This window comes from Caretta caretta, chromosome 6 (assembly GCF_965140235.1).
Source record: "Caretta caretta isolate rCarCar2 chromosome 6, rCarCar1.hap1, whole genome shotgun sequence".
Taxonomy (NCBI): domain Eukaryota; kingdom Metazoa; phylum Chordata; order Testudines; family Cheloniidae; genus Caretta; species Caretta caretta.
Genome location: NC_134211.1, coordinates 49,171,651 through 49,187,527, shown reverse-complemented (window position 1 = coordinate 49,187,527; position 15,877 = coordinate 49,171,651). Strand labels below are relative to the sequence as shown.

At 40.8% G+C, this 15,877-nt stretch overlaps 1 protein-coding gene across 6 annotated transcripts in view; it reads left to right on the top strand.

Moving 5' to 3' along the window:
• LOC125637640 (uncharacterized) overlaps nucleotides 1-11,975 on the top strand; it is a 67,149-nt gene extending 55,174 nt beyond the window's left edge. For 5 of the 6 annotated variants that reach the window (XM_075129499.1, XM_075129496.1, XM_075129497.1 and 2 more), the window contains exons 24-29: nucleotides 2,021-2,173; nucleotides 2,911-3,078; nucleotides 6,647-6,744; nucleotides 9,215-9,349; nucleotides 10,205-10,316; nucleotides 11,317-11,975. In XM_075129499.1, the coding sequence (XP_074985600.1) occupies nucleotides 2,021-2,173; nucleotides 2,911-3,078; nucleotides 6,647-6,744; nucleotides 9,215-9,349; nucleotides 10,205-10,316; nucleotides 11,317-11,475 (825 nt within the window). In that variant the 3' untranslated portion in view covers nucleotides 11,476-11,975. Of the gene's footprint in view, nucleotides 1-1,988; nucleotides 2,174-2,910; nucleotides 3,079-6,646; nucleotides 6,745-9,214; nucleotides 9,350-10,204; nucleotides 10,317-11,316 lie in introns of those variants that run through there. The other variant, XM_075129498.1, reaches the window with a different exon arrangement.
• Nucleotides 11,976-15,877: the final 3,902 nt, after the last annotated feature.

Sequence of the window (15,877 nt, the reverse complement as noted above, 5' to 3'; positions counted from 1 at the left end):
TCTGTGCTGATAAATGCAAAATAATGCACATTGGAGAGAAAATATGAAACTAGTTTTCCACCTTACAGGATTCTGAATTAACTGTATCAAATCAAGAATGACCTGGTTGTCATTGTGAACAGCTCAATTAAGAGCTCTGTTCATTGGGCTGTTGAGGACAGAGAAACTAACAAGATGCTAGGCTGCATAAGGAAGGAGATGGAGAATGATAGTGAAAATATTACCATATCTTTATATAAATCAGTGGTGTGTGGCCTCATCTGGAATATCATGTGCAGTACTGGTCACCCCATCTCATAAAGAATGTTGCAGAACTAAAGAGGGTGATAGTAATGATCAAAGGCGTTGCTCTTAGGAAGAGAGATTGAGAAGAATGAGATTGTTTGCATAAGAAAAGAAACAAATAGGAGGGAACATGATAAAAGTATATAAAATAATGAATGGTATACAAAAGTAAATCAGGGGCTTCTGTTCTCCCTTCTCATGCCCCAAGAACAAGGTGAAATTAAAAGGTGGCAAATTCTGTTTCACACAAAATTTAGTTAAGTTGAGAAACTCATTGCTACACTCTGTTATTGAGGCCAAAATACTTAGCAAAATTCCAAAAGGGATTGGTCATTTATATGGTTTACAAGAACATCTAGAGCTATAAATATTAACAGATGTTGGAAGGGATATTCAGAGTGTAAGCCAATCTCTAATTGTTGGAAATCAGGCAGAGACCAGATGTGAGGGGAAAATTATCCCACATGTGTCCAATGCAAAGTTTCTTACACCTTCCTCTGAAGTATCTGGTAGTGACTGCTGTTGCAGACAGAATACAGAACTAGATGGACCACGGATCTCATCTAGTCTGGTAATTCTTCTGTTCCTCAGATCTTGTGTATGAACAATAACGATCTAAGGAAAAGTGTGATTTTAACCTAATGTCATCTTTGATGTTTCTGACCCAAAGGAAAGTTGGAGTAGGTTAACCTTCTAATTTGGCTAATGACAATAAGAGTTAGTAGCCAAGATTAAGACTATTGTATGCTAACCATTTCCGATCATCAAATCATGAGTAATATGAAAAACATTCTAACAGTGATGATTGCTGGAGTCTGGAATAGTATCCTGAAGGAAGTGGTAGAAGGCCTATTGTATGATTATATATGTAAAACTGGTACTAGAAATGATAGGTAGGACACTGCCCTTCATTGTTGGAGTTGGATAGGATTGTAGAATAGCAGGCCAAATAGAGATGGACACGGCTCAACTTCTATGAGACAGTGTAATGAGTGATGGTATATTTTTGTAAAGGGATACTGTCTGCTTTAAATGCATACTTCCAAAATAACCACCTTTCTTTATCAGTGTTACTAAAAACGGATAGAACTTTAAAAATGCTTTCGTTCATATTCTGCGTTTTGCTTCACTTAAACACTTAAAATCAGTGAAGTTAGTCTCATTTGTTTAGAGTCATTTTCTCTTCATGTTCTCAGTGTCGCAGTGGGTGGATTGGAAACACCAGTGGGATGTTAGTTTATGTCAGTGTTCCCTAAACATTTTTGTGTTGAACCCCTCCTTACACGTAATAGAACCTGTCTGCGCCACACCCGAGAGCAGAGCCATGGTCAGGGATGGGGCTGTGGTCAGGAGTCGGGGCTGAAGGCCACAGCTAGGGCTGTGGTTGGAGCTGTGGCTGGGGCCAGGAGCAGAGCTGTCACTGGGGGTGGGGCCAGAATGGAGCTGGGGGCAGAGCGGGGCTGGGTGGCACTCCCTCCATGCCCACTCCTCCCAACCCCCTGTGGGGTTGGCCTGGGCCCCCTTGCGGGGGTAGGGGGGAGTGCCCCACAGTTTGGGGACCACTGGTTTATGTAAATAAAAACAGTTTTCATTGGAAACTTGGGACAGGCTTGTGAAAGGGAAATAATAATGGGACTGTAGACATCACTGATTTAAAATGTGTGTTAAAACAATGGATTATATATCATTATCAATTTCTGTAGATTTAACCTTGAATTTTTGGGTGGTGTTTAAGCCATTAGAAACAGCCACTCTGGTCGGAAGTACGAACACTCCTGAGCAAGTGAAACATCTTTTAGCTGAAAGGAGCCAGCTTCAGAATGAACTGCAACGCTGTCTTCAGGAGATGCACCAGAGGGAGCTGCGTTTCCAGCAGATGAACTCAAAGGTAGGGAAGGAGATAGCTGTGACTCCTCTGGATAAATGTGGAGCATAGCTAATGTTAATATAGAAATATTTTCATCTACCTGAATCTGGGAAGAGGACATATTTAATTTGTGTACTGTGTGTTTATATTACTACAACATTAGATCACACAACATAATTGGCTCAGAGTGGAACTGATAAGCTAAAAATCTAGAATATCTTTGAACTATAGCTGTTGTTTGACTGAGACAGGTCCACTTGACCCCACAGTTTGCAATGCAGAAGTTGCAGCAAAAAAACTATATCACATTCAAAGCAAAAAAGACTACAGTTAAGACGGGATCAGTGGAAATTCCTCCACACTTAGTACAGTATTTGAGCCATATTGTGTCAAATTTTCAAAGTACCTTAAAAATGCATCCATAAAATCAGCAGGTAAATCCAGTTGCAATTATAAATCAGGCAAACATGTATGCACAAGCAGTTGTGTGTGAAGTTTTCTATCTTGCACCATTTTGTGAGCAAAACTCTATTTGTACATGTGTGTTTATAGATGATCTTTGGAAAAGGATCCCTTTAAAATCTTTCCTTTGTTTTCTTTTGAAAATTGTCAACCTGTGTCTTTGCCATCACACTGTCTGTTGATGCACGTTTTCCAGCCTGTATACAATTGCTCTTAACTATAAATCTCATCTCTACAGTATATGTCTTTAGAGAGAGAATTCTTAGCTCTTGTTTTGAAAGGCTGAATTGTTTCAGGTAATCCATTCAGTAGAAGAGAATGCTGTATTGTCTGCCCAATTGAAGACAGTATCCCAGACTCTAAGAGAGAATCAGCTGCGTTACACTGATCTGCAAAATCGTTATTTCAGACTTGAAAGGGAATACCAGACAGTGCAAGTTAGTTCCTTCCAAGATACTGCTCAGGTAAAGTGAACACAGTAAGGGTTTTTTTCTCTCTGCTATCTTTTTAGTCTCATGACCCAACTCCTGATTTTAAAGGGTTGTGATCTTTCCTAGTTCTCCTCTAGTGCAGAGGTGGGCAAACTACTGCCCACGGGCCACATGGCCTGCGGGACCCTCCTGCCTGGCCCCTGAGCTCCTGCCCCGGGAGGCTGTCCGCGGCCCCTCCCCGCTGTTCTCCCTCCCGCACAGCCTCATCTCGCTCCGCCACCAGAGCAACGCTCTGGGTGGCAGGGCTGTGAGCTCCTGGGGCAGTGCAGCTGCAGAGCCCGGCCTGCCCCAGTGCTCTGTGCTGCGGGGTGGTGGCAGCGGAGTGGCCCCGCTCCAGCCGGGCGGTGTGGCTGTAATGCCGCCAGCCACCAGTGCTCCAGGCAGCACGGTAGGGGGGAAGGGAGCGGGGTGTGGGCTGGTGGTCAGAGGGCAGGGGTGTGGATATGGATCGGGGCGGGAACAGGGGGTTGAATGGGGGCAGAGGTCCCAGGGGGGCAGTCAGGAAGGGGTGGGGGTTGGATGGGGCAGCAGAGGACAGTCAGAGGACAGGGAGAAGGGGTGGTTGGATGGAGCAGTGGTCCCGGGGGGGGGCAGTAAGGAATGAGAGGACGGGTTGGATGGGGCAGTCAGGGGACAGGGAGAAGGGGTGGTTGGATGGGGCAGGGGTCCCGGGGGGGGGGCAGTAAGGAATGAGAGGACGGGTTGGATGGGGCGGTCAGGGGACAGGGAGAAGGGGTGGTTGGATGGGGCAGGGGTTCCAGGGGGGCAGTCAGAAATGAGAGGAGGGGTTGGAGGGGGTGGGGGTCCGGGTGCGGTCGGGGGGGTTGGATGGGGCAGGAGTCTTGGGGGGGTGGTGGCGGATAGGAGGTGGGGGCTGGGCCACGACCCCCTCCCCTAACCAGCCTTCCATACAATTTCCAAAACCCGATGCAGCTCTCGGACCAAAAAGTTTGCCCGCGCCTGCTGTAGTCTTAATATGATGTAAACAGCTCATATGGTATTGGTATTTTTGCTGATTCATGTTTCAGTTATGAGGTAAGGAAAATAGCGCTCTTGTTTTTGTAGCGATATGCAGCTTTACTTACGGTCACTGGAACTTGATTTCTCTTGTTAGGGTTCACAGATTTACTTGTCTTTGTAATTGTAAACTGTTTCCATGCTACAGACAGTTTTTTGTTTTGTTTTGTTTTTTTAAACGAATGCAAGTTCTGTCTCTGGAGTGTTTAAAGGAATGGATCCTATGATTTTTATCTCATTTAAAGAGCAGGCTGCAGCAAGTCCCCTGAAAAGCTAGCTGCCAAATAGGTGACCTGTGTGGGAAAGTGGTGGAGGAGATGTTGATAAAAGCAATGTTGAAGGAGTCGTACACTTAGCCTCTATTGCACTTGTATCATATCATGGGTCATCTAAGATTGATCTTAGAATGAGCACTATCATAGCCAACTTCGGCTAAACTTACCTATGAACGTGCTAATGTGTTTTTGAGCAGTGTGACATGCCATTTCTGATCAGTCCCTTTGGCATTCTGAAGAGGCCTTCATTTTGCATTGGGATGTGACAAAAGTAGATAATTGGATAATGATGTCTGGGGCTCTAGCTTTGTCACAGTAAATTTTGTAAGATGTTAAGGGTAATGCTTAGGGAAATTATGAAAAGTCAGATCTGTTTTGTGCTAACTGAATGACATTTGCAGAGCCAGCCTTTTAAATTTCTGTTTTGATCAACAAGTTGGTACCCTTTGTCATCTTTTGCATACATATATATATTGGGACATTCAAGGTACCCACGGTTGTGAGGCAACTCCCCACTACCAGCCTTTAGCATGAAGTGGTCTTGTCTGTGCCTGCTGTAGCTCAGCTCCTTGAAACTAACATTCTTTGGCAACGCAAGCACTGACTTCCAGGTCTCCACAGACCTTGCTGTCTCTGTGCTGGCTAGGGATAGGCACCCGCCAACCTCTGGTGCTCAGAGCATTCCCTGCAGTATCCAGCCCTGAACCCTGGACACTCACAGAAATTACCAGGTTGCTATCTCAAGGGGCTAGAGTACACAGTGGCTTGTTTGTCAACTGAGGATCAGCTCGTGAACATCACAGCGGTGAGATATATTTATAATGAAAACAATCATAAGTTTATTATCAAAAGCTAAGATTTAGAGAGCGCGAGTAAGGATAATAACGGAAACAGGTTACATATAAAACAAATCAATATATGCTTTCTAGAGACTAAACTTAACTTCAACAGGTTAACCGTCTGTCTAAAGAAGTCTCTTCTCACCTAAAGCAGTCTCCCAGTGTTTCCAACCAATATGGCTGGGAACCTTCTTTCATGAACGCAAAAAAGCTCTGTTCGTTTTTGTTTCCTCGGTGAAGGAGCAAATGGTATCCTTTTTCTTTCTCCTTATATCCCCCAAAGTCCATTGCTTTTGTTCCCAGAGTAAGGATGATCCCCTGTGGTTCATTCTCTAGTTTGCTGACTCCATGATGGTATCATGTCCTCATGTTGACATTGTATGCAAATGGGGCTTCCTTTGTATTGACCTACAATGCTTAATTTACTTGTGAACTGAGGCAGGCAGGCGAATATACATGTTTTGTGTGGAAGAAACCTGTTTGTAAACTTTTCCTTGATTCACACATTTTTACAAAACCTATTTTGTGTGTGTGTGTGATTTAGAAGTATATTTTCTCTTGTGTGTGTCTGTAGATGTCCATGTGCACATATAACTTCTTACATGTATTTGTACATGAATCTCACACCGATATTAATGACCATTGTGATCTTGGATTTATTTAAGATCTCAAATGATATTCTTAATAGACAACTGCTATGAAAGCAGTGTGCTAGGTGTAGTGAGATTGTCAGACCTGGTAGGAGTTGCTGTTATAGAACAGTGAACACTTTGCCAGCTGTACCCGTAGGCCTCTTTCGCACTTATGACGTTTCAGTTCTTCTGCTTTCCTGTTCTTAACAAACATTGCCTTAAAGCTTTGAAGGGTGCCTTACCACAATCTCTCTTTTTTTTTTTTTTTTTTTTTTGAACTAGTCATCCTGCACTACCTTGCTGGTTTATTGGTAGGGATCCCTTAGTGTAAACCCACCATGTCTGTCCTTTTGTGTGTCTGCAGTGTGCTGCTGATCCCCTGCTCACTGAAGGCCTTTCTTTGGGGGTTGTTTTAAGACTTTCTCTCTCAGTTTTGTAGAAGTGTTCAGCCTGCTCACTCACCCCATTTATTTATTCACATGCAGAAATCCCCGGAGGCTAAACAATAAATGTGCAAATGGAGGTCATGGAATCTTTGAGTCTTGTGGCTTGCATAGGAAATGTCCTCCTGGCAGCAAAAAAAAGACTCGGTTTGTGTGTACATTTGGGACGTTGTAACCCCAGAATTTGAGGATTAAATGGCACAATATCAGATACAAACACCACTAAGTTGTGGAACTAATTTTTTTCAACTAGCAGAAGAGATTTTGTAACTGGAAACATGGTCATCAGGTTCTTATTTTTTAAAAGTATTATTTTAATATTTTATATTTTCTAGGCTGAAACTAGAGCAGAAGTTCCCCCAGGAGCTCCGCAAGAGAGAGCTGCGGTTATTGTTGAAATAGACAATATGGAACTAAATGAACTCAGAAAAAGGTCAGGATTGATGACATCAATTTATGATGGGTTTTTTTTTCTTGTTTATGTCAATGCTACTTCTGCTCTACTGCTTCACACTCCTGTTTTTGTGCAAGGCTGTTTTTGGAAGATAAAATTGATGTTTAAGAAAGGGAATGTTTACAGTGAATTTATCAGAGAGGAAGGATGGTCCAGTGGTTAGGGTGCTGACCTAGGATGTGGGAGACCCAGGTTCAATTTGCTTCTCCGCCACAGACTTCCTGTGTGACCTTGCCACCTCTGTGCCTTGTTCTCCATCTGCAAAATGAGGATAATAATGATTCCCTATGTCTCAGGGATGTTTAGGATAATTACATTAAAAAGATTAGGAGTACTTGTAGCACCTTAGAGACTAACCAATTTATTTGAGCATGAGCTTTCGTGAGCTACAGCTCACATCTGATGAAGTGAGCTGTAGCTCACGAAAGCTCATGCTCAAATAAATTGGTTAGTCGCTAAGGTGCTACAAGTACTCCTTTTCTTTTTGCGAATACGGACTAACACGGCTGTTACTCTGAAACCTGTCATTAAAAAGATTGTGAATCATAGGTCTAGAGGGACCTTGAGAGGTCATCTAGTCCAGTCCCCAGGTCTCATTATTATCTAGACCATCCCAAACAGGTGTTTGTCTAACCTGCTCTTATAAACCTTCAATGATGGAGATTCCACAATCTCTGTAGGCAATTTATTCCAGTGCTTAACCCCAGATTTTTCCTAATGTCCAACCTAAACCTCCCTTGCTGCAATTTAAGCCCATTGCTTCTTGTCCTATCCTCAGAGGTTAAGAACAACAATTTTTTCTCCCTCCTCCTTGTAATAACCTTTATGTACTTGAAAACTGTTATCATGTCCCTTATCAGTCTACTCTTTTCCAGACTAAACAAACCCAATTTTTTCAATCTTCCCTCATAGGTCATGTTTTCTAGATCTTTAATCATTTTTGTTGCTCTTCTCTGGACTTTCTCCAGTTTGTCCATATCTTTCCTGAAATGTGGTGCCCAAAACACTCTAATTGAGGCCTAATCAGCGTGGAATAGAGTGGAAGAATTACTTTGCGTGTCTTGCTTACAATACGCATACAGAATGATTGCTTTTTTTGCAACAGTGTTACACTGTTAACTCATATTTAGCTTGTGGTCCGCTGTGACCCCCAGATCCCTTTCCTCAGTACTCCTTCCTAGGCAGTCATTTCTCATTTTGTATGTGTGCAACTGGTTGTTCCTTCCTAAGTGGAGTACTTTGCATTTGTCCTTATTGAATTTTATCCTGTTTATTCAGACCATTTCTCCAGTTTGTCTAGATCATTTTGAGTTATAATTATAAGCATTTTGAGATCTATTGATAAGCGTATATAAGAAATAGGAATTATTAAGAGTGTAATTGAATTAACCGTCTTAAATGTGAAAAAAAATGGAGGTATATTTGGTGATATTTTATTTTTAAAACCAGACCTGTCGTACTCATGTTATGAGTGACTTGACTTTGACTCCGAGTCAGTATTACAGCTGGGCAATAATGGATTTTTCAGTTAGTTGGTAATTCCAAAAAATGTACAAAATGTTTTGGTTTTTTTTTTTGTTTTTTTTTTTCCCCCAGCTCAAACTGAAAAGGAAATTTTTGAAACTTCTGGGAAATCAAAACAATTTTTTTTTTTTTTGAATCAGGTCAAAACTGAGCATTTTGCTTCAGTTTTGGGGATTTTGACGAGCTAAGGAGAACTAGATTCACAGAAAGGCTAGGGAAATGAGGAGGAGGAGGAGTCCTCCCTTGTAATCTTTAGGCCAGTGGTTAGGAATCTTTCTTGGGATGTAAGAGAAACCCAGGCTTGATTCTTCCCTTTGGAAGATGTGGACAAGGGATGTGGACAAGGGATTTGCAGTTGGGTCACAGGAGAGTGCCTAGCCACAGGACTATGGGATATTCTGGTGGGAGTCTTTCTCAGTCTCTCCTGTGGAAGTTGTTCCACTGTTCATAAATAATTAGTCACTGGAGCAGGGACATGAACCTGGCTCTCCCACTTCTTTAGAGAGTGCCCTAACCACTGTGCTATAGAGTCATTCCCACTCTTTTTCCCTGGCCCAGTGACTAAATTGCCTTATGAAAGAACCACTTCCCAGCCACTTTGTGACTCTAGTCCTCCTTTGCTTTTGTCAAAATACATGAAATCAGAAAGAGAAATTTTGAGTCTGGTCAGAACAAAATATTTTAACATTACAGAAACATTTTGAGTGTTTTGGTTTGCTTGAAACTATTCAGCAAACTCAACATGAATTTGTGATTAGTTTTGGGTAAGCCGAGACTGGTGAAATATTTTTACTGAAAAATGCAATCTCTAGTTAGCATACCTGAACTGCTGTAACAGATACAAGTAAATTACATAAAAAGATGATCAGGAAATTTAATCTTCCTTTCTGTGCTTAAATTGATTTAGTATTTGCATTTGCCATAGGCTTGCAGAGACACAGCAGCAGTATGATTCAGTGCAACAGGCCCTGTTGCAACTGACAGAAACGCTGTCAGAAGAAAGGAGTAGGAGAGAAGCTGCAGAAGATGCCTTAAGACTCACTGAGGAACAATGTAAAAGGTTGGAGATACTTGCACAATATTTTTCCCTTTTCAGACCATATGAGCCGACCATACAATTGGAGCCATGCAGCAAACCCTTATGTTCACAGGGAATGTCTTTGAAATCAGCAGGCAGGGGAGCTCCACATGGGCACAGTGATCCATTCCTATGGATCTAATTGTAGCATCAGGGCCTAAATGACCAATTGCAGGTTTTTTCCTCTTGGAAGAATTTAAGAATTTTCCTTTTGAGTTACTGTGGCTGATGTTAATACTAAGTGTCTAGTGTGTCTAAAAATTTTAGCTTGAAGTTTTTATTTGTTGCTTGCCACTGTTTTTTAGTGATGTTAGTGATGAAAAATGTTGGATTTTCGTGGCTAGGCACAGAACCAGTTTGACAGCAGTGAAAACTTCTACCGCAAATTGCTGGGTCTTTGTGCTGATCTAAATTAAAAAATGTCTACCGATTTCCTAGCTGAACTCACTAGTCAGTACTGTTTTCTCCCCTTGAATTAGCAGAGTATTCCACGTATAACAGATTTTATACATACACTCAGAGAGATAAAGTCATATATTAATTACATCCAAATAAATAAAATCACCATCCTAATTTGAGAAGTACTAAACAATCAGCTAGAGAGAGGAAAAGAAAGTTCGGGTTAGTATGAATAAGTAAAACATCCAGAATCAAAAAGAGGAAACTGAAAAAGACATGACAAATAGTTTCCTTTTGTTTTCTTTACCAAAAGCAGTAAGCACTAGTTGAGCTGTACAAAAGAATGTTTCCGTAGGTAGATGATAATTGATAATGGTATTTCTAAAGAGTAGATAACTCAGTAATGTTTCCCCCGCCTTTTCAATTTCTTTTCTCTAGACTTGAAATGAGTAGTTACAGGTCTGTACCTAGAGAATACACTGTTCAGATGGAGTCTGAGGAAAGAGAGGCTTTGATCATCAATCCTAGCGAACACATTGTTGTACGTAAGGTAAGGAAATGTGTAACCTTGAAGAAATTCTGAGTCGTAAGTTGCCTAAAAATGGGTGCTCACACTGTACACCTCCAGTCGCAAATGGCTGAGAGAACGGGGAAGTCTTTTCTCTTCAAATTCTTTTAATTAAATCATATTTTTAATAAATAACCCAAAAGAATGGAGCAGTAAACTACAAGTGTGCTGAAATGAATAATAGAGTAAAACTGCGAACAACTAAACACGTTGGGCCAGATCCTGAGCTGGTACAAATCATCATAGCTCCTTTGGCTTCATTTATTCTAGCTGAGGATCTGCCCATTGTATGTGTAAACATTCCCAGGTGAGAGGTTGCTGTTGTAAATATGTGTATCTGGAGGTAGCCTTTTCAAGGGATGAACTAGAAGAGAAATATTACAGGTTTGTGGGAATGTAATGAATTTACTGAATATATTTTTGAATCAAACACCTGAAATCGGCCAGCATCTCCCTCTGTACTAAAAATCAAACATCTAAGATACATCTTTTATAGTGCCAGAGATCATGGTGATGGGCATACCTTGGAGAGATGCATATGTGTACGTTCAAAATGTCAGTAAAATATTGAAAATAAAACAGTATGTTTGACTTTACCTTTCAGTGTTATGCTGTGTTATGGATGGTAACCTGTACTTTCATGCAAACGTCAATTAAATAAAATGTATACCGTTTATGTATATTTTGGGTGTATATTGGATATTTACATGTATTATATAAATTGTGTGTGTGCATATAATTTTGTCTATATCTCTGCTCTGTGTATGTAATTAAATATTACACTCACCCTGTAGCCTCTTTCCCCTCCCCCCCTTATCTTTTGTAACTGCTCCATTCTTTTCCCCACGAATCCCTTATTTTAATGCCATGTGTGCAGACCCAGTTGGAAGGATTACAGTACTTCACAAATCTAGAGTATAATGAGAGCTTCTCTTGCATCTTTTCTGATGATTATTTATTTGAAGTTGTTTGTTTCCTGCAGATGAAAGGAGGAGCCCTTTCTTTCAAAAGATGGCTTCGAGGGCGAAGCCTTTACTGCTCCAAGCTGCTGACCTCCAGAGCAAAATCCCGCTATTTATTCCTCACATACTTGGTGACACTACATGTTGTTGTTTTTCTGTGCCTCACTGGCATTCTCTAAATGCATCGCAATTGCTGGGTAAATTATTTTCTTCTAGATAATGGTGTGCCAACTCAAGATAATGGACTTTTCACATGCTGTTGTTAAACTATGCACTGGACACAGTTGTATATATCCTCATTACAATATGTGCATTTTGAGCTTCTTGTAAGAAGTTTTTGTATATCACGGTTACTCCAAAGTTGACTTGAATTGCTCCTTAACAATGGAATATTATATTTGCTAAAGAGAAGATATTCCCCTTCAGTGCAACCTATAAAGAAACTGCTGCATTATATTGTTTGAGAATATATAATAATTGAATACTATTGAATTGGGTTGTAAATGGTATCTTTTCTATATACATTTTATTTTAAGAAAATTACAATATAAATTTTAAAGGAATATCAACTATTACTGTTTATTAGCTTCTTGTAAAGAAGCTTTACAGAGTGCAATAAAAGAAAAAAGCTGGATTCATTGTGGGTTTCTCTACTGGAAATAAAACTTTAAGAACTGAACTCTGCTCTGTGGGTGTGTGAAGAGTAAATACCTGTAATTGTCTGTGTTATTGCTAACAGGATGCACAATTTTGTAATTATATTAACGAGAAAAGGCTGACAGCTAACAACAAGGAGAACTTTGACATTAGGAGTTTGAATACAGAATCAAAATTAAGACATTCCTCCTTTTGCTTTTAGCCAGATCACATCACTTCAAATGGCAGTTGCTCTAACCTATCTCAGTTAGCTGAATTACTGTTATTTTTTTCTTGTTATACTAGCTTCTGGCACCCCCAGTCAGGATCAGGCTCCACTGCACACTTAGGAGTTGCATCCCTGTAGGGCTCTGGATTCCTGGCTTTTGAAGTTTTCTTATGTTCTCTTAAACCTTTCGATAAATAGGTTGTGTTCATGCACACATTTCAGAACATTTCTTCTGATTCAGTTAAGTGAGAAGCACATAATACATTTTCAAGTGAGTGGTGCGGAGACATACTTTCAGCTGTTTTCTGTATGAGCATAATGAAGCATCTTGTATAAAAATATGCATGCTTTGTTATAATGTACACTGAAGTTGAGTGAAATTTTCTGAGTCCAAAAATATATTTATTTTTTTGTGAAGAAGAGAGACTGCTGCTAATGCTGTGTGACCTGATGATTACTATGTAATGGAGCTTTGCATTATTTTACCAGTGATTTAAGCTGTAACACATTATCTGTAGCAGAGTAGTTCACTTTCTGAACCTGTTTTTAGCAAAAAACAGGTTCCTGTGTATGAGAAATGTAAATGGGACATTAATATCAGTTGAGGCTTTAGCTAGGATCACAAAAGTCCTTTAATGTAGTATTCCATGCTGATGTTAAAGTCTTGGAGATGTAGTTTTTTAGACACTGGGTGACCCATCAAAATCAGATTAATTTCTTTTTTGACAAATATGATTCTTTTTCTTCAAGTTTTACCACCAAAGGCTGCTGTCCTGCTACCTTTTTGGCTGTTTTTCTTCAGTTCATTAAACATTCTTATCTTTTCATCAGATACATTATGCTGCTTGCTCCATATGTTATTTATAGAATCATTTTTAATTAGAGCCAGAATAGGATATTGGTGCACTTTCAATCAGCTTGATAGTGATAGCAATTGTATTTGTGTTTGTATGCACTCTAATTACATATGACACACAATACAGGTTTCAGAGTAGCAATACAGGTTAAAGTTTCAGTGAAAGCCAGAAAACTAATTAGCTGAGGCCATGCTTTTTGCCATACACAAATATTTATCTGATCCAGAAGAGCTATGTTAAAGACGTGATTCCCATTAAAAGAGCCACATTAGAAAAAGGTTAGCTGATCAAATGACGTTGTTGAAAAGGAATAAATTGTGGTCACCTTAACTTTCCTCATAAGGATCACAGAGGAGTGCTTGCAGTTGGGGAAGGCTGTCTAAGTGAGCTCTAACTGTGTGATTTGTCAAATTCTGGGGTGCATTTCAGACCAGTGAGAGATTGTCACTGTATTACAACCATGAGTGCCCGAAAGTGCTTCTGCTCCCTGCCTGTGCGGGGGGGCCACAACCAGCATGCACTTCATGTTCTGTATACTATACACCTGACTCAACACTTTGAATCCAACAGCCCGTCAGCAGTTATCACAAACACGCTCATGTCTTACCAGACTTGGTTAATATTAGCAGTGACCCCAACACACTCCCAGTCCCCAGTGTTCCCAAAACCATGGGCTCTGCAGTGTGCAGCCCTCTCCTGGACAGCTCAGAGAAATAATAGTTTGCTTATTCCTTTAAAGAGACAAAAGTACATTGGAGCTTTCTAACTTACAACTGGGTCAGATGCACCCTTCCTTGTAAACACTCCACTGCATAGTAAAAATAAAACAAATTTATTAACACTAGGACATAGGTTAAGTGATGCCAAGAAATAGAAGTAGAGAAGGTTACAAGCAAGTAAAAGTGAAAAAGCACATCTAAAAGTCTAAAGCTTAATCCAGCAAGGTACAGGGTTTGTTTAAGATGGTTTCTCTCTCTCTCTCTCACACCAATCTTCCTTCTTCCCACCCCTGGCTTTCCCTCAGTTAGGATCTTCCTCAGAAATACAAGGTGCTGGCTTCCCTTGTCTTACTAAATGAAATATCTGTATAGGTTTCTTACCTATATTCCATTTCCAGAGATTTAAAACTCCTCCCACCCCCATTAAAGGACCTCAGCTTGCAAGAGCTCTGTTGCCTTATGTTGGTCTAATGATAGATAACTTGGGGGTTCTCTGCCCGTCCCTGTATAGTTCATTAAACCTTTGAAAAGCATATCTCTCAAAGTTCATTGACCTTGCTTCAAGAAAGAGGATAACCTCATGCTCCTCTTCCCTTGTGGTCTTTCCATACCCCTGCTAATTTATATGTAAATTGGGCTTCCACTGTTTTGATCACACCTTGCTTAATTTCTTTGGAGTGAGATGACGTGACAGGTTTCAGGGTGGTAGCTGTGTTAGTCTGTATCAGCAAAAACAACGAGGAGTCCTTGTGGCACTTTAGAGACTAGCAAATTTATTTGGGCATAAGCTTTCGTGGGCTAAACCCACTCCATGCATCAGAAGACGTGACATTCCCTCCTGTCTCCGAGAGACCAGTTTCTCCCTTTGGGTAAAAGACTGTAAAGCATAATATTAATAAGCATTCATCATCCCTTACGTAGAGTTAATACATACACTTCACATTATTAATCAGTAGTGTGTCATAAGGTTTCATAAAGGAACAGTGCACTTTTATAATACAATAATATTGTATAAGTCAGTTGATTCTATTGTTTATCACTTTGAGGTTCAGCCCTCTGTCTTTATAGGCCGATGTATATTTTGAAAAGTAAAATGGAGACTAGGCTTCTCTCTCCTGCTGAGTGTAGATGCCAAGCTGTCTCCTCCCATGCTTGCTAACCTGATAGCTTTATTTACCTAATATGTAAATAGACCTTCATTGTCTCTGCCCGATGTCGGGACTGCTCAGAGAAGCAAACTCACTCCTTTGTCTAGGGCAGACTTGTTTACTAGCTGCCCCTGATATGTCTGGTTTAAACACATTTTAGTCATAGTTCTACCATATATCTATAACTCATAATACCCATTGCGTACATACATCATGCAAGAATATTAATGATCAGTGAATTTTCCAATGACATGACATCTTTTAGATACCTATAATGAGTGTGTCAGGCCTGACGAGTTACTGACCAGAGTAGTGAGCTACAAATGAGCCTCTGTGACACAGTGATACTTAAATGGTCAAAAGAAAAGGAGTACTTGTGGCACCTTAGAGACTAAGCCCTGGTCTACACTAGGACTTTAGGTCGAATTTAGCAGCATTAAATCGATGTAAACCTGCACCCGTCCACACGATGAAGCCCTTTATTTCGACTTAAAGGGCTCTTAAAATCGATTTCCTTACTCCACCCCTGACAAGTGGATTAGCGCTTAAATCGGCCTTGCTGGCTCGAATTTGGGGTACTGTGGACACGATTCGACAGTATTGGCCTCCGGGAGATATCCCAGAGTGCTCCATTGTGACCGCTCTGGACAGCACTCTCAACTCAGATGCACGATTGTTTGCCGTTGCTCTGACGCAGGGAGGGGCGACTGAGGACACGGCTTACAGGGTTGGCTTCAGGGAGCTAAAATCAACAAAGGGGGTGGCTTTACATCAAGGAGTATTTCAGGCAGGACTTCACGGAGGGTTCCAATAAGAAATGGTGCACCTAAGTTATTGTTCTTATTGGAACAAGGAGGTTAGCCTGGCCTCTGACATGGCTAGATTTACCTCGCTGCACCTTCTCTGTGAGTGACTGCAGTGTGACCTAGAGGAATGAGTCCCATAGACAGGGGAGGGGGGGAAGCAGATGAGTACAAAACAAGTCTGGTCTA